The sequence below is a fragment of the Lepisosteus oculatus genome, chromosome 17 (genome assembly GCF_040954835.1).
Source record: "Lepisosteus oculatus isolate fLepOcu1 chromosome 17, fLepOcu1.hap2, whole genome shotgun sequence".
Taxonomy (NCBI): Eukaryota; Metazoa; Chordata; class Actinopteri; order Semionotiformes; family Lepisosteidae; genus Lepisosteus; species Lepisosteus oculatus.
This window is the reverse complement of record NC_090712.1, coordinates 13,243,769-13,264,695: the sequence shown is the minus strand read 5'-3', so window position 1 is coordinate 13,264,695 and position 20,927 is coordinate 13,243,769. Positions and strand designations below refer to the sequence as shown.

The following is a 20,927-nucleotide window of genomic DNA, read 5'->3' as shown; positions in this document are numbered from 1 at the left end:
ATTTCCTAATTTCTGTATGCTTTAAAATGGTTTCAAGCTTCAAGTTTGTACGGTACATTAGGTCATTACAACTCTACAAGAACAAGGGATGTTGAGGTTTTAATTAAATGTCCCTACCCCCCCCCCCCCCCCAAAGCCAAAAAAATAAGAGACTTTTTATTTTTTTATTTAACCTTCAATTAACCAGAAGGTCTCCTTAAGATCAAGATGTCCATTTTAATGCAGACCTAGTCAAGAAGGAAGCAATGATGTAATCACACCTTTCATACATACATAAAGACAGTCTTGGAGGGGTTGGAGCAGTAGTGGATAACCAAAAGTACTGGACGTCTTACAGACTTCAGGTTTTATCGATTAGCCCTTAACTTGCAACAACTAGGGTATGTTAAAGGAGTGAGCAATGACTTTCTAATTGAAGAATGAGGGCTACAGAAAGGTTTGTCAGTGGCCAGTGCTTTGTTTAATGGCACTGCACATAAAAATAGTGCTATAATGACAATCACCAAAAAGAAAAACAGTTGCAGAAACCTATAAACTTCAAGAGCATTTAACATAAGTTGAAAAACATTAGAATGAAAATACAACAAAACATTTCATACCAATAGTTTAATCACTTCACTGAACTCAGTGGTATAACATAAGCACATTAAGTGAGGTTACGAATGAGGAGAAGCCACTCAACCCATCAAGGTTATTTGGTTGCTAGCAAGTAATTGATCTGAGGATCTTGTCTAGTCGTTTCTCGGAGGAAGCCGGGGTATCAGTTCCAACAACATGGCTGGGTAGCTTGTGCCAGGCTCACTTGAACAAGATATACATGACACAAAACAGGAATGTGTAGTGAAGCTCTGGAAATACTGAAATAGAAATAAATGGAAGAATATCATGGTCACATATCATCAAAGGTAACCCAATCTAGAAAAAAAAACATTATCATCCATTTTCAAGCTAATTATCTTAGTGAGGATCACATGCACTGAAACACTTTATTACAATTTTATTAGGCTTTACAGGTTTTAGGTTTGAAGGCCTGGGTATTGAAGTACTTTTTAAGCAGTTCTGGGTTGAGGAATATTGTTGGTCTTTAAATTGAACAAGGGCAGGCTTTCTCTTTGCTTCATGTTCCTAAGACAACAAAGTGGATTTCAAGAAAATAAGAAAAAAAATTAGATTAGATACCATTTTTTTAAAGAAAAACTAGAGCATGTGGTCAGGAATAGGTCTTCTTTAATAAATTAACCATGGTCATATATTATACAGTGTGTAAGGCTTTTATGAAGTGTGTCTACAGACATAGTTGATCACATGTATAAAAAACAGGCAACAACTGTCTGGAGGGGATCATGAGAAAATTAAGGATTTTCAACACTTGTTAAAAGTTACATGTGAGAAAAGCATTGGGATTTGTTAAATCTCTGACTAACTTGGAGGAGAGAGGGGGTACAGCAGGGGACCTATATCCTGGTTTCACAAGGAAATAAATTATTCTTTCTACAAAAACAAAATATTGAAGAAGGACACTTTTTAAGGAAATTAAACCTATCACTATATATTCCATAATTAAATCTTATTTCAATATAAGGGATACAGACATTGTCTCCTAAAGACATCATAATTGTAGTGCCAGACAATTATTACTAAAAATACTTAATTTGACTTGTGTTTGGTACTGCACCTCTGACTAGGTTTGCAGTTACTATTGCTGCATAACTCTTTAATATAATATATTTGAAGACAAATGTGGAAATTTCATTGGTGGTGTTTTCTCCTAGTTGACTGGTAATTCCTTATTTTCTGAGTTTTCATCATCATCACCATGATCCCTGTGATGGTAGATCTTGGTATGTAATTGGATCCTAAACAAGTTTGGAGCTCTTGAAAAAATGACTTGTCCCCAAAGTAGTAAATCTTCCCAACTGTCTAAAGGAAAGAATTGATTAATTCCAGTTATGATACTGGTCATGGTCATGATACTGTAATTGACCTTTTGGTATAAATTGTGTGACTTAAAAAATATAAAAAGTGACAAACGAATTCCAACCAGTTCATATGAATGCTAGCAGACAAGTGGTCTGAGGAGCTCATCCAGCTGTCTTGAAGTATATAAAAAATGTAACTTTTAATGTAACAGTAGCAATATCTTTGTCAAAACATTTGAGACATTTCAACTTGTAAACATGGAAACTACAAATGTGAGAAAATATACCATCTACAGAACAACAGGATCCTACATTTTACATGATTTTACATTTTGTAAAAAGACATTGATAGGTGACACAATTATTACCACATAGCAATAAATTGGAATCCAGAGGCAGAGGTACTCAGTTAAAGAAAATGAGGCACTCTGCAATCTGACAATAAAACATGGCAGTTTTGCAGTGCAGCTTATGAATGAAGATTTAAGACTACAGCTCTTCAGACTTTAAAATTCTAAAAGCTAACACTGAGGACAGCCTTACAATTTTGATGTAAGCTAATTTAGTTTAGCTTATTGTACTGTATGTGAATGTGAGTTTTTTTGACTGTAGATATTGTAATATAGTTATACACCTTTCAATTGCCTGTTAATTAGTAAATAAATTAAGAAACACATTTCTTAAGAGAGTCTTAAGAGAAGGAATTGTGGTGAATCACACAACTACAAACTCTGTGGAAAACCCAACAGGAACACAGCTCAGTGTTTCATTGCATGAAGGGAACTTATGGTATTGGCTATTCTATTGGGTGTAGTGGGGACAGTGTAATCTTCTAATTGCCTTCTTAAATATTATCTTCCCAGGGGACGAATCTGTATATTCTCACACGTCTGCTGATGTCAGTGAGAGATTTGTCCTAATTAATTTGATAACCCCTCAGTGGGGTTGGCTATTTTCAGCCTGCTGCACACTCCAGTTACTAACAATCCACACATACAGCACTCCCTGTTCTGCACAGTGCTAGTCGTGACTCACACAAAGCACAATCTGGCTGGGAGAGGCCATTCTCCACTGAGATTGCAAAGGAACATGTATTGGACACAGTAACATTGCGAGTTTCCTATGAAATGTCAAAAGGCAAAACAGGCACTGCCAAAGCTATGCAGGTACATAGTGGGCTCTATTACCGAAAACAGCCCCCGTGCAATTTGCAATTTATTAGAGGCTATCTGAACAAAGTCTTATACACAGCTTGGAGATGATGTATGTTTTAAGAATTCCAATGAGGGGTCAGTGTGCTCTGTGGGCCAGTGCCCTTTGAGAGAAATATAACTGCGAAACATAGATCAAAGCACACTCTCTCAACAAGTGTCACCTCTACAGGCAGGGTCAGTGCAACTGCAGGACATGCACATTGGACATTGACTAGGGAACCTTTTGTGCAGATTTTCAATCTGTTACTTGCAGTATCTCAATAGATGGCTTCCACTCAGAGGGTGTTCTGCTGCCACCCAGTGGCTTTGTGTAGTATTGACACAATTTATCTTTTTATTGAACCACAGCAGATCACTCTGAACCAAATATCAAGGGTCAGGGTGGCCCAGAGCCTGTCCTGGGAAGCATTGACCACTAGGTGGGATACACCATGGAGGGAACACCTGTCCAGCAGTGCACACACACTCACAAAGCGCACACAAACTCACACCAGGACTATTGTTTTTACAGAAGCCAATTAACCTGCCAGCATGTTTTCAGACTGTGGGAGGATACCAGTGTGTATTATGTAAATCAAGCATAGATGATGGAATGAATCCATGAGATAAGAAAATTGATTATTGGTTCTTGTTTTTAAAATGTTCTTTCTTTGTTACAAAATTTTGTTTGACTAAAGTGTATAAATGGCTTTCTTTTTTCATTTCCATTAGGTCACAGTGTAAGACAGGGGGAGGCAGCCATAGCGTGCCAGTACACTCACCACACATCAGCTCTCAGTGGGGGGAACAGAGTGATGAAGCCAATTCATAGATGGGGAACATTAGGAGGCCATGACTGGTAAAGACCAGAGGGAAATTTGGTCAGGACACTGAGGTAACATCCCTACTCTTTTTGAGAAAAGCCCTGGGATTCAGGACCAGAATGTAAAACTGTGGGGCATTAGGACCCACACAGACCACAGGGAGAGCACCTCCTACTGGTCCCACTAGCACCTCTTCCAGCAGCAACCTTAGCTTTCCCAGGAGGTCTCCCACCCAGGTACTGACCAGCTTCCGTGGGCTGTCAGCTGTGATATGCAGGTTGATACAGCTGCTGTTGTTTCAAAAACCACTCCCCTTGACCTTTAAAGCCTTTTAATGTTAACCACAGATATGGGCTGGGAGAGAAGCTCATATCGAGTGCCTGTAGAGGAAAGCTACCTTGGGAAAAATCAGTCTGCTGGTGGATCAATTTTTTGTCCGGGCCTGAGCAAATTTTCTTGTTTTCCGTCTTACCAAGTACAGTACTTGGCATTCTGTGTAGGCCTGCATATTAAAGTGCGTATTTTATTTGTTCTTGGCTGGAGACATCTGCAGTCTTATTTTGTGAGATGCTTTGGAGCACAGAATAGTTTGCCCATTTGTCTTCAAACACTAAAATTGGTTGAAAGACTTAAATAGTCATTTTATTTAGTAATAAAACATCAGTGTGTGATGTAAGATTTTGAGAAGTGAATAAGGCACAAATGGTTTGATATTTCACTTTGTATTTGTAACAATTATGGGGTGTATATCCTCTCTCCAGACTGGAGTATACCCCTCGTTTGTGTGCTCCAGGAAGTCTTTTTTCTCTTTTAGTTTGTAAAACGCCTCCCTCATTGCTCCCTTAATAACGTTAACCTTTTCATTAAGTCTAAACAGCGAAGTTAATTGGAAAATCGACCTACCTCGTTAAACCAGTCGAGTTACAATGACTTGTAATGACTTACAACTGTGTGCCCCATCTGTACCTCGTACCACGCCCTCGGGCATTCCTCTGCGCTCAAAGCAGAAGCGCATTTCCAAAATGTTGTCGGTCTTCCAGTTCTAGAATTGAATTAACATAATTGATCTAACATTGCAATCTTTCTAAAATGCCCATCAACAAGTCGCTAAAGATGCAATTAGTGCTGTTTTCCCCCGTTAATTCCTTTGTAATTGGCTAATTTACTTTTCCCAGATGGATGCCATGCAATTATAATTTTCATTTAAAGCTTTTACACCTATAAAACATCCACATACATTGATTTTTCTCTTTTATTCTTAAATTACACAACGGAGAGTTTTAACTTCACGGACACTGCCGTTTTGCTAATATTCATCCTAAGACTAGCTTTTAAGAACATCCTTTAATTTTGATTTGTGTTTTTACGTACTAGCTCGATTAATGTTTTTATTCATTTGGGAGTATACTACATTAAAACTAAAGAGGGAAATGACAATTGTATAACATAATACAAACGAAAATCTTACATTTAAACAGTTCGGCGCCAAAGCAAGTAAATGTTTGCTTTTTTTTAATTTAAGATTTTTTTTCTCCGAAACGTTACTTTTGTCATGCACATTAAAATCTTGGAAATGCAATGTAGTTTTCGATTTTTAAATCCATAATTAAATATGGATTTAATTAAATTCATAACTCAGAATCAAAATATAAATTAAGAAAGGTGATACCAAAACTTCGGAAGCGCATTGCTGCCACCAAGTGAAAAAAAATCGCGTATGTCTCGTAATTACGAGAAATTACTGGATTAGGGCGAGATGTTTTTTTCTTGGTGGCGGCAATGCGCTTCTGTACAAAATAGCTGAAAAGCGAGAGAAAATATGACACTGCATAGAATACAAGAGCATAATTACGAGTCTCAACTATTTCTATATACAGGTACCAGGGGACGTCCCCGTTGATCTAATTCTATTTGTATTTACTATTCCGATTCCACTGTAATTAACCTTTACAGGGTGCGAACATACCCCTGAAACAACATTTTTCCACTTTCAAATTTAAGTTTGTAATAAAGTCTTTTACAATAGGACGGGCTTCCCACTTTATCAATAACTAATACATCGGTAGTGATGTTTTCTCGAATTTTATCTGCACATTGATTATAAAACATACCTTCACACACAGAAAATTTAACAACGGGCGACACGTTATAGGACTGGTGTAATTATTTTTTTCTGACCTTGATTGAAAACTAGCTGCAAGCAGAAACATTAAATATATAAGATTCTTTTTTTTTAATGTAGTTTTTAGGATACTTTTATCTTTTGAAGTGAATCTGTGTTTGGGAGTCGTGAATTGCCACACGAATTTGTTAATATTCTTTATTTTTAACTGCAACATTTTACAGTAGATGACTGTATCGCGTCCTAGGCTTCAAGACACACAGTGAAGACAATTATAGCCGTCACAGCGCTTGCTGACACAATTTGTAATTCGGGCTCTAACACCATAGTTTTATTATTTGTAAGCAATTGTTTATCCTGCTTCAGTTACCTCTGGCTTTCGATTTTATGTAAGGGTAAACGAGATAACGTTGTTTATCCTTTTTTTCTATTTCAACGCTGGCGGCAGGCTTAGTAGCACCTTAGAACTGTACTGTAGTTTTTAATGCACTACATATAATTTCGTTTTCTTTCATCATTTTTAATTTCAAATATTTCCCGTTTCTCATCAAAAGGTGCCACAGACAACGGCATTCAGCAGGCCGCACAATCAATGAATGATTATTTTATGCAATAAATTAAGATCTAATAAAATGTTATGGCGTTCCGTGACTTGTGCAACTCGAGGCGCATTTCGATTGCAAGTTCAAATGATCTATAAGTTGGGCCTTTTTCAATATTTATTTTCAACTCTACTGTCCAAATGCAATATTTGAAATGTACTACAGTACTGTATATGCACATGAAGTGAAACGAATAGTATTGTTCTCTATTCTTCTTCTCCAGTGCATTTGAGTGTTGTGGAAAGAAAGCGACATAATGTCCAAGAAGGACGAATACTCCGAGAGGTGTGATTGGCTTGCGTGGTCCTGGAGAGCGGCGGTGATGTCACGGTGCCCCAGAGTAAAAGGTGGCCGCAGGACAGGCCCGTTGAGAGCGCTGCAGTGGCACCCGGAGCCGAGCCATGGCAGAGAGGGCGTCAGTGCCAGGGGCCAGCACAAGGAAGTGTGAGGAATACCCTGACCTCTACTCAGACGTCGCTTCCGTGAGCTCCACTGCAGGCGAGTTACCGTTCCTCACCTGTGCACACAAGCCATCCACCGGCTCAGTGAAGATGTTGTTTTTCAACAGTTATTTATCCATAGGCTGTAACAGTGAATGGGATCTATGCTATTCACCTTCTTTTTCCGTTATATTACTATTGTTGTTAGACTAACTTAAAAATCACCCAGAATGGGTTATTTTACCTTCTTTATTGCGAACTATCTGAGTTCTAGTTATCGTATTCTACAACATACTTAAATCGAATTTGCTATAGTGTTGCGAAACACATTTAGTTAATTAATATGTTCGAAACAAGCAAACGAATGACATCGCGTGATTGTTTCTAACTAGTTAATACTGCAGAAAGCATATCCAGTATATACTGACCCCACTGATAGCTGATGTGTGGTGAGTGTACTGGTGCACTATGGCTGCCGTCGCATTATCCAGGTGAAGCTTCACATTGGTGGTGGTGGAGGGGAGTCCCCATTACCTGTAAAGCGCTTTGAGTGCAGTGTCCAGAAAAGCGCTATATAAGTGTAAGCAATTATTATTATTATTATTATTATTATTATTATTATTATTATTATATCCATCCGGATGGCAGGAGCAGGTCTTTCTTAGTAAGACAAGAAAAATAATAACAGTTTGGTAGTTTGAGTTTACTGTAAATATAAAATGTTTTGCTACCTCTGTGATATGTACACAACGACGCTGTCGTTATGAAAAGGCCATTGGTAAAAGGCCATTGACCATCCTTAGATGTTTGGAAATGATGTAACACCAACTTTCCATAAATCTCAGCAGCGGCAAAATCTAAACTATATCCAGCCAATGAAAGGCCAAACATAGGTCCTTTGCAAAACAGAATAATTGCTATTTAACTTACAGTAGCTAGAAAATATACTTTGGTATCAAAATATTAATGTACAGTACAAGTAGCTGTCATTTGAAAGAGCTTTAGCCAGAGTCGCATATTTAAAGTTTCGGTTTATAATGCTGACTGATATCTTGACATGCAATTTTAAAGTCGTTTATTGCTAAAGAATTAGGTACTGCTTCATAAACTAAAAACTGCTTTGGTACCTTAAATAAAAAAAAACGTCAATTAAAATGGTTGTATTTGTCGGGAGATCATATAACATTTTATAAAATAGAATTCTGTGCAGTTATAATATAATAGCTTATTATCTCTAAATGTCTTGAGGTTTTAAAGTATAATTGTAATATACATTATTTTTAACATTTAATAGAACAATATTCATATCTACTGTGTATAACGTAGCCTATGTTAAATATTCTTTATAGCATGTAAACATACAGTAGGCATGTTTTTTCACTGATTTGCTTGATTTGTACCGGTTGTCTACAATGTTAAAAAAAAAACATCACATAAATTGAATAACCGGAGTTCAAATGTTCTTGTGTAGCCAAGAGTAATCTGAAATGACAGGCGTGATGTGCAAACAACTAGTCGTTAGAGATGTGGAGGAATAAGAATTGCATCAAATCTATCACTGCTGAATTCGATAGTGAGCTCAAGGGCTCGCTTTTTCAGGATGACGCCACGAACATCCATTTTTCGATATGTGAGACTTTTTTGTTGATTGACTTTTTAAAAAAATCCCAAAGCCGAAGGTATTAAAATGTCATTCTGCTGGCCGTCACTTCCCAGTATTGTGCTGATTTTGTCGACTGACGGCTTCAGCTTGTAGAACTATGGTCCACTTTGGACAAATTGAGTCGCTGTTTTGGCTTTTGTTCGGCTAATCTGAACAACATCCTCGTGTCTCTGTTCTCCCTTTCTCACGATATTGAATTGTGGGGACAGGGCCAGGTGGTACTTAGGTTCCCTTAGTTTGGTGGGGTAAGTAAGTACATTTTAATCCCAGGATCTAAGGCATGAATGAAAACTTTTAAACACCAGCAACGCCGGGAGTCTGTTGGCGGAGACAGGAGAATGGAGTAGTCCGAGTGTTGAACTTCAGTTCGGTGAACAACTTCAGATTCCTTTTTAATACCTGTCAGGCTACAGGTAACATAAGCTATCTGAACTAAGACATGTGAAATAAAAAAAGCATCCTGGTTTCTCCCAGAACAGAAAAGAGACTCGTTTGCGGTTTTCAAACGGGAACTAAAAACTAAAAATAATATTAAACTATTCGTTTTAAAGCAGTGTTTCCCATTGTGCGGTCCAAGCCTAAAGTCCGGCAAGTCTGACCTCCCTGATAACCACAAACCTCTTTCTGCACAACATTCTGTGAATCCGATCCCAGTTGTGAGTCGGTATTGTGAGAGGAGAAGAGACGTGGTTCGTAAAATGAAGAAATGTAAAACCTGCACTCAACAAGCATATAACAATAATTCGACTGCCAATGTTCATAGGTAAAGTAGAACATTTACGGCAACCTTTTTTAAAACAAAAGCTCCTTTTAAAATATTGCGATGCAATTTATTCCTTAGTCTATTTCAAAGTCAGCAGAAGTGACTAATTTGGCAACCTTTTGTGGGTTTTATTTACATGCACATATATAACGTATAGTGAGAGGCATTAAAAACTTAACAAATGAGTATAGAAAGCAACTTTGTTGGATTTTTATCTTCTCATTAAATACACACATAAATACGTTGTTTTTTTTAAAAAAAAAAACTAAATTGTGTGACAACAAAAGGTCCGCTTGGAAAATATCTAAGCCTCCTCTAAAAGGAAGGGATTCATTATTTCAATCGTTGTTACTTTTCAGAGATGTTGTTATTATTTCAGAGATGTTAATTTTCTCTGATCTAGATGTCGACAGCACTTTCAAAAAGGCCCAGGTCAGCAGCGCTGGGATGCAGTTCTCCTCACACCAATCGGGTCACTACCCGACTCCCGCTCGCAGGCGGCATCGGACCACCTTCAGCCAGGAGCAGCTGGAACACCTGGAGGCGGCTTTCAATAAGAACCAATACCCGGACATCTACTGTAGAGAGGACCTCGCCAGGGTGACGAAACTTAACGAGGCGCGCATACAGGTGAGGGAAACTGCAAGGTGGGTTTTCCTTTGCTTAAATAATAATTCCTTACACTCACAGTATATAGCGCTCTACTGGACACTCCGCTCAAAGCGCTTTACCACCACCAAGGCGTCGCACCCATCTGGATGACGCGACGGCAGCCGGGGTGCGCCCGTGCGCTCACCACACATCAGCTCTCAGTGGGGAGGAGAGCAGATTAATGAAGCCAAGTCATAGATGGGGATTATTAAGAGGCCATGATTAGTAAAGGCCAGGGGAAATTGTGGGGGTAACACTTCGACGCTTACCGAGAAACCCCCTGGACCTTTTTTGTCTCATCCGAAGGACGGCGCCTTTTTGTTACAGTATAGTGTCCCCATCATATACTGGGATACCACTACCATACTGGCATATTAGGACCCACACAAATTAAGGAATTAGTGATTTTAAATTGAAGATTGGAATGGTGATTAGATTCTCAGTATACATTATTTGCATTTTAGCTCTCCAGCATCTTAAATTGCAGGAGCCTGAAAGGTAAAAGAACAGAGCTTGTGAATTGTGCCCCGTCCGGTGATGAAACGGCCGTGCTTTCTAGTTATGCGAGTTCAAATAGCTAGTTCTCTTCACCGCTTTCTCGCTGCCTGAACTCCAGCTCTGACCGCCTCTGCCCACAGGTGTGGTTTCAGAACAGGAGAGCGAAGCACCGGAAGCAGGAACGGGCGGCGCAGAAGCCACTGCCCGCGGTCATCCCCGGCTGCAGCGGGTTTATGGGGGGAGTGTGTGCAGTGAGCTCCGCGGGGCGGCAGTACCAGTACAGCCACACCATCAGCCACATCCCCCGCTTCTCTTCGGTCATCCCCAGCAGTTACGTCCCCGCTCCGGCCGTCAGCCAATTCTCCTGCGCCAGCAGCCACCCGCACCTATCGTCAGGGCCGACCCCCCCGCTGCAGCACGAAGACTGGTACAGCCCGCTGCGTGCCATCGGTGGACCGGCACCCAGCCTGCCCCCACCCATGCTTTCCCTGGCCTCCATGCCTGGACTGGAGCCCCCACCACACTGGAGCTAAAGGTGCCACGCATCTTTCTTCTTCGCTATCCTTTTACGTGTAGATTAGCGCGTAAAGTCTTAAACGCTGCAATGTAATCCAGAGCCTTAGGCCTGGGTTAAAGCAAACGCGATCCCATTCTCAATTTACACACTCGATACACAATGGAAAGTTTCATTTGCTTCTTGCTCCTATTCAATGGAAAGTTGCAAGCAAGGGTTCGGATTTGAAATTCACAGGTGGTAGATACGATGAAGTTTCAAAGTAATCATGACTTTAACTGTAGTGCAGTAGTGTCTCCATACAAACAACAGAGCTGCTTCACGTGGAGTGCCGAACGCATAGCTTCTACAGTGTAATGCATGCAGCTGGTACAGCTGTGTGTACAGACTTACCTGAAATTTAAAAAGAAAACCTCTTAGAAGCACAAATCAAAACAGGATCTAAGGCAGCTGCAAAGTGGTTAGCAACCAGTTTTGCCATTTTGATTTAATTCTAGTAGGTACTGACCAATTTTAATGCAGGCGTTTACCAATGGCATCTGTCATTGTTTGCAACTCATTATTCATGTAAAACCACAAGATTATTTGCATTTGACTGTGAGTCTTTAAATGTTCAACATTGGCATCTCAAGTAAGGAACTAAGCCCAGATCAATATGGATTTACATGATTCCTTTTATTAAAGGTACATCAACAAAACTTTGATAAAGTTTATAATCTGTCACTATATAATAAAACTGCAAGATGTAGACATTCTTGAGCATCTTAGATTACCTTTCAATAATTCACTGAATTTACAAAATTCAGAATTAAATATTTAGAAAATGGTTTTTGAAAACAAAAAAATGTAACAATAGAGCTGTTTTTGGATTTCCTGTAGAAAATTATGTTGAAATTAAATCAACACATTTATAGTCTTCTTGCACCAGTAAAACATTAATGTAATGTGTACAATACACATTAATATGTAGCTTTTTAAACTTGGCTGTAAAATGTGCAATAAACAGGTTTAAGCGCGCACAAGCAGCAACGTTTGCATTAAAACAATATTCCACCATGGTCCTGACATTTTAATTGTACAGAGTCACTAATGCATTAAGTTTCTTACTTTACATCTTTACTGGGTCACAGCGCCTTCAATGATGCACTCAACAATACTTTTCTGTATACTGTACAGGCCATCACTACTCCAGTCTGCTGCACAGCCTGTCCAAACACTCACAATTCAAGACCTTCTCCGCTCAGTACAATCATCGACTCCACATCAGCAATGCTTCTTCTGCAAGTACGGCACTGCAGAACCAGGAAAAGGACGTGCTTTCGCTCTGTGACTGTCATGTGTATAATTAAGGAGAAGCAAACCTTTTTGTATTCTTTAGGACCTTTTGCTAAATATTTTTGATTATGGTAAAATTAAGCAGTACTTAATATCCTTCTCAGATATATGAAAATCTAAGACAGTTAAGATGTTTATCTACCAATTTGTGGGATTGTACTTAAAACATTTTCCAAGTTTGCAGATTTAAAAAATAATTTGCTGTTGTTTTGCACAAAGGCATCAAGTTAAATAGACACACAGTTCAGGTAGGTTGCTGCGTCAGCATGTGTAGTCTGCAAAGGAACAAGTAATACTGTAGGTTTATTCCCTACTGAAAAGAGAAGAGAGAAAACACAACGTTTTGTCTGTGAAGCCTTCTTCAGGTGTGAGGATCACTATGGATCACGCTTTGCTTTGATTTAAAAATATTTATTAAGAAACCTTCTATTCCTTTGTGGTTTCTGTTTCCCATCCTTCACAGATGTAACTGTTGTCCATGTAAAAATAAAATTTTATAATGAATTCAAAGGCTGCAAGAAAACCACTGCAGTTTTGGGCAAAACACTTTCATCGAATGGATGCATTTTCTTTTTACAAACACAGAATTACAGTAGGTTAACTTGAAGCACAAAACCCTTTGTTGAAAATCATTGCTCTCTTCATTACGATTTGTATGAAACAAAGGAATCGTTCACTGCACATATACTGGTAGGCATTAAAAATTCAACAAATAAGTATTGGAGCCAATAGTATTAACTGCATTTTTAATACCTCTCAGTATATTTAAAAGTCTTTCTATTAACTGTTTTGATGATTTTTGTCTCCAAACCATTCACATGATTTTTTCTTTTCACGTTACAATTTTAAAGCCCTCAGTTACAACACATGGCAGCATATTAACATAACTACAAAAGATGGCTCATTTCAAAAGGTTTTGATGAAAATACAGTGTTGACTAATATTCAACACCCTATGATTAAATTACAGTAAATTAACGTAGCTCTTCAATATGAACACTATTATGGCAGTTATCTTCAAATCTAGTTTTTTCAAATGCAGATGCTGGTAATATAAAAAAATCTGAACTCAACTGTGATTTGAAAAAATACCAAGAAGCTTCAGCAATTGGTCTACTGCTTGAAATACTTTAAGGAGGGATGTGCGTTAAATGTGGATTTCACCTCTTAAATTATCAACATACACAACTGTCAACACAGTGTTTTGATTACTCTAGTGATTTTGCAAACTCAGCATAGTCAATGTATCCATCATTGTTCTTGTCATCATCTCGAAGCACATCATCTATTAAGCTAATGAGGTCTTCTTCTTTCATGGGTTGGCTGGTTTCTCCTCTTTCCTGGAAAACAAAATTATATACAGTATGTAAAATACTACATAAGGCCCATTGGTAATTACAATGCAAAAATAAGTTTAAGCCTAAAGCAATCTAATTTCAAAAGATGTTTCGCAAAATCGCAGGATGAAAAGCCTCTCAGGATTGTTGGGTTTGATGCTAAGCTGCTAAATTAATCTTTGACTAGCAGAGCGCCATGAGATTTGGCCAACCTCTTTGTGAACGTGAGTGATGGCAGTTGCAAGCTCTAATCCATCCAGCAGGTTGTTCCCATCATAGTCGTGCATTTTGAAGTAGTGGAGCTGCAGCTCTTGAGGAGTCATGTCCGACTCTGGCTTCTCAATCACCCCTTCTAGATGTTCCATAATGTGGCTGCAGAAAAAAGACAAAACAGTTTGGTTCGGAAAATAGTTTTGGAAAACAAAAATCGTATCCTTGCCCAGTTTTATTTGACTGAACCTGAACAGCTGTGCTTGACTTTTATTTTTCAATCATAAAATTTTACAACGAGGCATTGTACATGTACTTGGTAGAAAGTAATTTTTGACACATAGAAGAGAGATGCCTGAAATTCCTTGCATTAGTATCATTAATGTACAGGTCCTCAACTAAAAACATTTACAGTAGACTCCAGAGCACATCCCAAATTGAGTGAATTTATGTAAAAGCTTTGCCACCTTTACCTGAACCTTTCATGTAAAGCTTCTCACATTGTATGATGACTGATGTAGTGATAGAATGTGTCAGACTTATACATTTATAATCCTTGGAGGTCTTGATGGTACACAGTCTGAAGCCCAAAAATGGTAACATTGGGGAAATATCAAATGCAAATTGAAAAAAACACAAGTATTTAGCTTTTTAATAAGAATCTATGATTTGCTAATTCATCAAAGTTGGGGAAGCCAACAGAATAATTCTGTACTTACTCTTTATCCTGGACAATATTTTTGTCAAGTCTGAGGTTGGGCCGGTGCCCCTCAGCAACCTCTACATCAGGTTGCCCGTGATCTTGTGCTCTGGCTGACAACAAGCAGCTGAGCAATAGCGCTGAGCTGAACATGCTGCTCCAGCCGGCTCTGCCTCTCCACAGCATTCTCACACCAACCAACTGTGCAGGACACCGACGCACTCCTCAGATGCTGAACTCAACGCACTCTACAGGTGGCCTGTGTTGAAGACAATTCCTGTGGAAATAGTGGGTAAAGATCCACTGTCAACTGACTCCATTTTTAAACTCTGCGTTGTTCATAGTATTTAAGATTGCAAACGTTTCAGAAATGCTTTTGAAGACTTCTCTACCATTACATTTTAAAGACAACACTGTATTTTCATCAGATGTTCAGATTTTAATGAGCAATAAAATATTTTGGAAGAAATTTAAGAGGTGTATGAACATAAAAGGTCAATTATCAACCCATGACACATGAGGACCATCTTGAAGCTTGCAAAGACAGAGCCAAACATTTGTACAAAACCATTTTAGGGAAATATATTTTTAATTGTGCCATTTATTAGTCACATTTTTGACACTTTTATCCAAAGGGACTTACAACTGTACCAATCTATAGAGGAACCTTTCACAGGAGGCCACCCACAGTGACCCACCTGAGATTTAAATCCAGAACCTACTGTAAATAAAAACACTAACGACACTTAGCCTAATCTGGTAAAGAAAGTACATTATTCTAAAGCATTGTGACATATCCTTACTGTCATTGGAGATATCCCGCCTAGCGTGGATACTGTTGGAATAAAAAAGTCAGTTCTTCAGACATAAATAGTGTTTTTTCTCCTGAGGGAATAAGAATATCACATGAATTCATCTGCAGTTAAAGTCTCTTGGAAGACAGATACTGTTGCAACCTTTTTGTCTTGGTTAAAATCCCATTTAGGTGATTTCTTTAGTCATGACCTCATTTCATCAGCAGAACAGTCTGCCGAATCCAATTATCTATTAACTAAAGCTCTTCTAAAGAAATATCAACCTGTAGCATAACTGCAAATGTCTCAGGCTTCTGGTTCTGAAAACCATTCTCTTACATCTTTCCATAACTAGTAGGTAGTTAGTCCCCACCTCAGGGCAGATCTTGGTATTCATTGTACATGTGAAAAAATAATTGTATCTGCTGTACAGATCGAATTGCAGTTTCTAAAACCTTCTCGTTTATGAACTAAACACGCCTACGTTGACAATAGATACTTTGTACATATTTGTAAACTGATGTACGTGCGTAACGGATTATCAGAAACATACGACGTTATTACTATCGTACCTTCTGCACCTAGAAATATAAGCTAATACAGAAAAAGCAAAATGAGTTTATATAGTCAAACAAGTGGCTATTAAAAGGTGTGTATTTTCGATGTATGATCAGACAACATTAATTTGAACGCTGGCGAATGCCATTTCTTAGTTGATCAATACGCAATTCAGCAAAAACAAGATACATATTTTTTTGTTATTTTCGAGTGCTTCACACCCCCTCATTACATAGGTCTTCTTTATCTCAAATGATATGTTATAACGGTAACAAATTACCGCTGTTGATGCTAATAACACCGATCATACATTAGCTATAGACAGTCGGACATCCTAGATTACTTAATAAAAAGCGTGTTCTAATGATCCCACACAGGTATAAACTTAAGACAGCCTAAATGTCTTTAATTTTGTCGATTTACTATTTAGTGTTAGTTTAGCTGTAAACTAATCATAAACAGTGTTTAATTGAACAGTGTAATCGAGAGGATCCCAGCAGAGCAGCTGCAATTCGACACGAGTTGGTGCAGGTCAGTCTGAAATTAGTTCAATAAAAAATGTATATTCTTATTAAGCCTATTTTACACACCTTTATGGCCCAATCAAATCACTTCCACACTCACCAATTTCCTTTGTTTTCTTTCCTTTCCTGTACAAATACCCTGACTCGCTTGGAGCGATACTTTCGTCTATGCAATTTTTTCCACTGTATTTTGGTCCTTATGCTTTGCCGTAGTGACCTTTCACCTAAGGACACGACGTCTCTCTGTGATTGGCTAAAATTGTCAAAAAGTACGATTCCGCCTCCTCCTGAGGTTTTTCCACGTACCTCTAGTAAAAGCAGAACACTTCCTGGATTATAGAGATAAGGTGTTACGGTTATGGTTTATTTGAAAGTGTAGTCTAACCTTTATGACTCGGCAGTATTATTAGGTTGGAGAAAAGCACCAAGAACTAAGCACGAAGGTATACACAGCTCTTGAATTATGTAGTCTGCTAGATTTGAATTGATCCGTTTCTCTGACGACACATTTTCGGTATTAAGGCTACTGTATCGTGTGACAAGACGTTTGTACATGTTAGTGAAATTCTGGTTTTGTGAATGAGTAAAGGCTGATTGAAAAATGTCAAGGATTCTTTGAAACGTAAACCAAGTGATTGCTTCTTCGCTTCCTATAGCAGACATGCTCAAGAACATACATTACCTTATTTTAAATATATGTATTTAAATGCTTCTAGAGCAAGAGAAAAATCCCCATCTATCCAGAAAAAGTCTGATTACTTAAAATATTTTAAACGTCCAGTAACTGTAAAGTTTAGTACTTTAGAAATCGTACACTATGCATCAGCAGACCTACAGGCCATTACCTTAAATTCGTCAAACTCAGGATGGCTGGGTCTACTAATCAGTATTGGATTGGGAGGACAGAAGAAAAAAGCGAGTTGGTGCTGGAAGCTGTGTTGGTAGACAGCAAGGTCTATTTGATAGAAGGTGGCACATCCCCCCAGACTTCCGTTTCTAATCCAGTGTCTCATAACTTAACATCACTTTATTAGCCCTATACAATTTCTTGCATTAGGAATTCGTCTTTTCGCATACCCCAGGTTGCTCTCCATGAGACACGTAGACACATTGCACAGCGCCCCCTGGTGCAGTCGGGGTTAAGGGCTTTGCTCAGGGGCAACACGCAGTAGGATTTCTCTGCCGGCTGTGGGATTTGAAGCGGCAGCCTTCCAGCCATAAAATGACTGAATCCAGATGTTCAAACACGATCCTGAGTAACTGTTCACCCCATAGCACTGTTCGTAAGAATAAGGATGTTAGTTATTGTCCTGCCTGTATTTCACTCTGGGTTTGCACGATCTCCTCCTTATTTCGGTCTAGAAGCGGTATCTCACTTGTCTCTAACCTGCGGTGCACTGGATGCCAAACTAAGGTGGTGGATGAAGCAGATCTTAGATTTAGAATAATTTGGGGGTGATAATGCAACACGAATGTAAGGAATTATTATGAATTTTGTACAGAGATGTTTAGCTCGGCCCATATAAGATTGAACATGAAACCAACATCTAAACACTGTATCGCATGCTTACTTTCCTAGTTCGCGAATCCAGATTCCTTTTTTAATTCTCTTAAACATTCAAAACGAAAGGAGAACTTTCAGTTCATGTAAGAGCTAAATGACGCCGAATGAGCTTTCGGTGACGTAATCCCCACACATTCAATAACTCAAAACAGTAGTACAAGGTGTCGTCTTTTAGTTTGTAACGGCGGGGTTAAAATACTCGTTTATTTACCACAGTATCAGACATCAGTAAAACGATATAACCAAAACAACAGCTGTAGTTTCTACTTGTAAGACAACACAGCTATTGTTATCTTAAACTAATGTTACCGTTATTTATATCAATATCTCTGTTAAAACAACGGCTGGCGGGCTGTTTTTTTTTTCAGATCGCTAACATGCACCTTGTTAGTCATTATGGGGTTTACATAATGATGTAAATGTATTATAAAGCACAACATATACTGTTTTTTTGCGTGATTGTTTAAGAAGAATACAATTTTAAGCACGACAATACTATTATTGTTGTAATAATAATAATAATAATAATAATAATTGCTTACACTTATATAGCGCTTTGGACACTCTACTCAAAGCGCTTTACAGGTAATGGGGACTCCCCTCCACCACCACCAATGTGCAGCTTCACCTGGATGATGCGACAGCAGCCATAGTGCACCAGTACACTCACCACACATCAGCTATCAGTGGGGAGGAGAGCAGAGTAATGTAGCCAGTTCATAGAGGAAACTGTTGTAGGAAACACAAAGTGGCAAAGAAATGCAAAAAATCTGTTTGACAATGAAAGCAATAATTGCGTCTATCACCCCGCCAGTTTATATTTACGGGGCTAAAAAAATAATCTTTACCATAGTCAAAGTTCGTTGTATCCACGAGGAGGCACTATTGCGTAATTTAGAAGCACATTATTTTCAGTTTCGGAGCACTTAAAATTTAACAACCTCAAAAGGCTCAATTACTGTTTAGACAATAACGTCAGACGCTGGGTTTATTGCATTTTCACGATGAAATATTAGGTGATTTGACATTCAAGCATTTCATTGTAATGTGCTCCATTTAAAGCTGTATGTGGAAGTCAGTGTTTCGGCAGATCTACCAGAAACTAGTGTTTTTGAATACGGAGCAGTAGGTGATCATTATCAGCTTTGTTGTTTAAAGGTTGTTATTAATCAACTGTGTAAACAGAGGCCCAGTTTGTTTCAACACTCCCTAACAAAAAGCAGAGCAGTATGGGAAGAGGAAAGGTTATTGTACTGTAGATCTTAGAGTTTTTTTCTTAAGGTAACGCATAATGTTATGAAAAATAAGATATATATATATAATTACACTTAAAAGCAAAAAAAAAACAACAAACATAAGCAAGTCTACGATGACGAATGTTCCTTACAAACATACACAACAAACACAATGTAATTATTTGGTTTGTTTTTGTATTTTTTTTTAAATCACATCAACAGGAAAGAAAGCTGATGATGTTGTAACAACAGCAAATTATGTCGTTATTCTAAATCTTCACTGTAGCTGCGTTACATCCAGGAAGATTGTAAATCCCACTCACTGTATAGTACTTAAACACAAGTCACTTTCCAGTCGCACATGCTCAGTGAGAAAGTTTACTTTTTGATTGCCTGTCAGTCACCAGCGGGCTCAGTGACTGTGGATTACGGTTATCGTTATCAAGGAGCATGGCAGCTAGGATATCGTTCTCTCAGTACCGTTTGGAGGCTGAGATAGAGAGGTGTCGCGGCGAATGCCAGTGGGACAAGATACCCGGTCTGGTAGAGCAACTCATTTCGGCTCGAATACACGAAGATGGTGAGTGTTTAGGAGGAATTTGTCGCTCTCTCAATTATAAAAAAACAACCGCAAAAAAAAATACACAGGCAAGAGAATACAGTAGTGGTTCCGCCTTTACAGTCAGGGCTGAACTTTGTACTTACAAAGTCAGTCATTTGTTCCAGTAACTTCAAATGCAAAACGTGTGACTCGATTCACTGACCAAAGTTAGGGAAGTAGCCACGTTCATCTTGCAGAGTTGTGCAAGCACTGTGGTGCGAGTGCTAAAAGTGAAGAATTCGAATTTATATTGAGTGATAGATTGAATTAAAACACAGCTTAGAGTTTACACATTACGTACAGAAGTTTACATTGCTGCATGATACTAATACCTAACTGATAAGAACTCCTTTTCATCTTCAAATTTTAGATTCAATGGATTATTGCCATTCTGATTTTTATGTTACAACGCAGTTCTGTGCTATTTCTAGATCTAGTGGTTTTGCTTAATTTGTGGTAAGTAGGAAATTTACTTACAAAGTAATCGTTTTTGTGTTCAGAGTGTTTCATTCTGTCGCCCTGGACTTGCATTTTTAATGTTTTTTTTTGAATGAATGTGTTCCCTCAACCTTGTTTATAAGTCCTGTCAGATTTCCTTTTAACAAACATTAAAAATTCAAAAACACCTTAGACTTTAAAACTAAAAGAGCTTTCTATAGATTACCATTCAAGGAATATGTCATGAGTACATGGACATTTACATGGAAATTTTGTGTTATACAATGTGCCAAACAGGATTTACACAATATTATTAAGTGATGCACAGTAGGTTTACAGATATAGATTACAGGTTTGTTAGTCTCTTGACTAGATAGCAGTTTTATACAGCTGTCTGGTAAGTCACATGAGGAAGCCAGTTTTTCCACATGTAACTCGAAAAT

General features: G+C 38.3%; 3 protein-coding genes across 4 annotated transcripts in view; 2 read left to right on the top strand and 1 right to left on the bottom strand.

Moving 5' to 3' along the window:
• The first annotated feature begins 9,907 nt into the window (after positions 1-9,907).
• On the top strand, positions 9,908-11,208 carry prop1 (PROP paired-like homeobox 1). The gene is made up of 2 exons (XM_006638784.3): positions 9,908-10,156; positions 10,816-11,208. Exons 1-2 carry the CDS (start codon positions 9,908-9,910, stop codon positions 11,206-11,208), a joined length of 642 nt encoding a protein of 213 aa, XP_006638847.3.
• A 1,706-nt stretch (positions 11,209-12,914) lies between these two features.
• On the bottom strand, positions 12,915-16,855 carry mcfd2 (multiple coagulation factor deficiency 2, ER cargo receptor complex subunit). 2 transcript variants are annotated; one of them, XM_006638783.3, is made up of 4 exons: positions 16,747-16,855; positions 14,790-15,047; positions 14,073-14,232; positions 12,915-13,863 (listed from the first exon to the last, which is right to left on the bottom strand). In XM_006638783.3, exons 2-4 carry the CDS (start codon positions 14,954-14,956, stop codon positions 13,732-13,734), a joined length of 459 nt encoding a protein of 152 aa, XP_006638846.2. In that variant the 5' UTR covers positions 14,957-15,047; positions 16,747-16,855; the 3' UTR covers positions 12,915-13,731. The 2 variants fall into 2 exon arrangements, with proteins under 2 accessions (XP_006638846.2, XP_015218161.2); XM_015362675.2 differs by having other exon boundaries at positions 16,713-16,825.
• Positions 16,856-19,716: 2,861 nt separating this feature from the next.
• Positions 19,717-20,927, top strand: part of ttc7a (tetratricopeptide repeat domain 7A) — a 91,793-nt gene continuing 90,582 nt past the window's right edge. The window contains 1 exon segment of the mRNA XM_006638631.3: positions 19,717-20,025. Within this exon segment, the coding sequence (XP_006638694.2) occupies positions 19,896-20,025 (130 nt within the window). The 5' untranslated portion in view covers positions 19,717-19,895.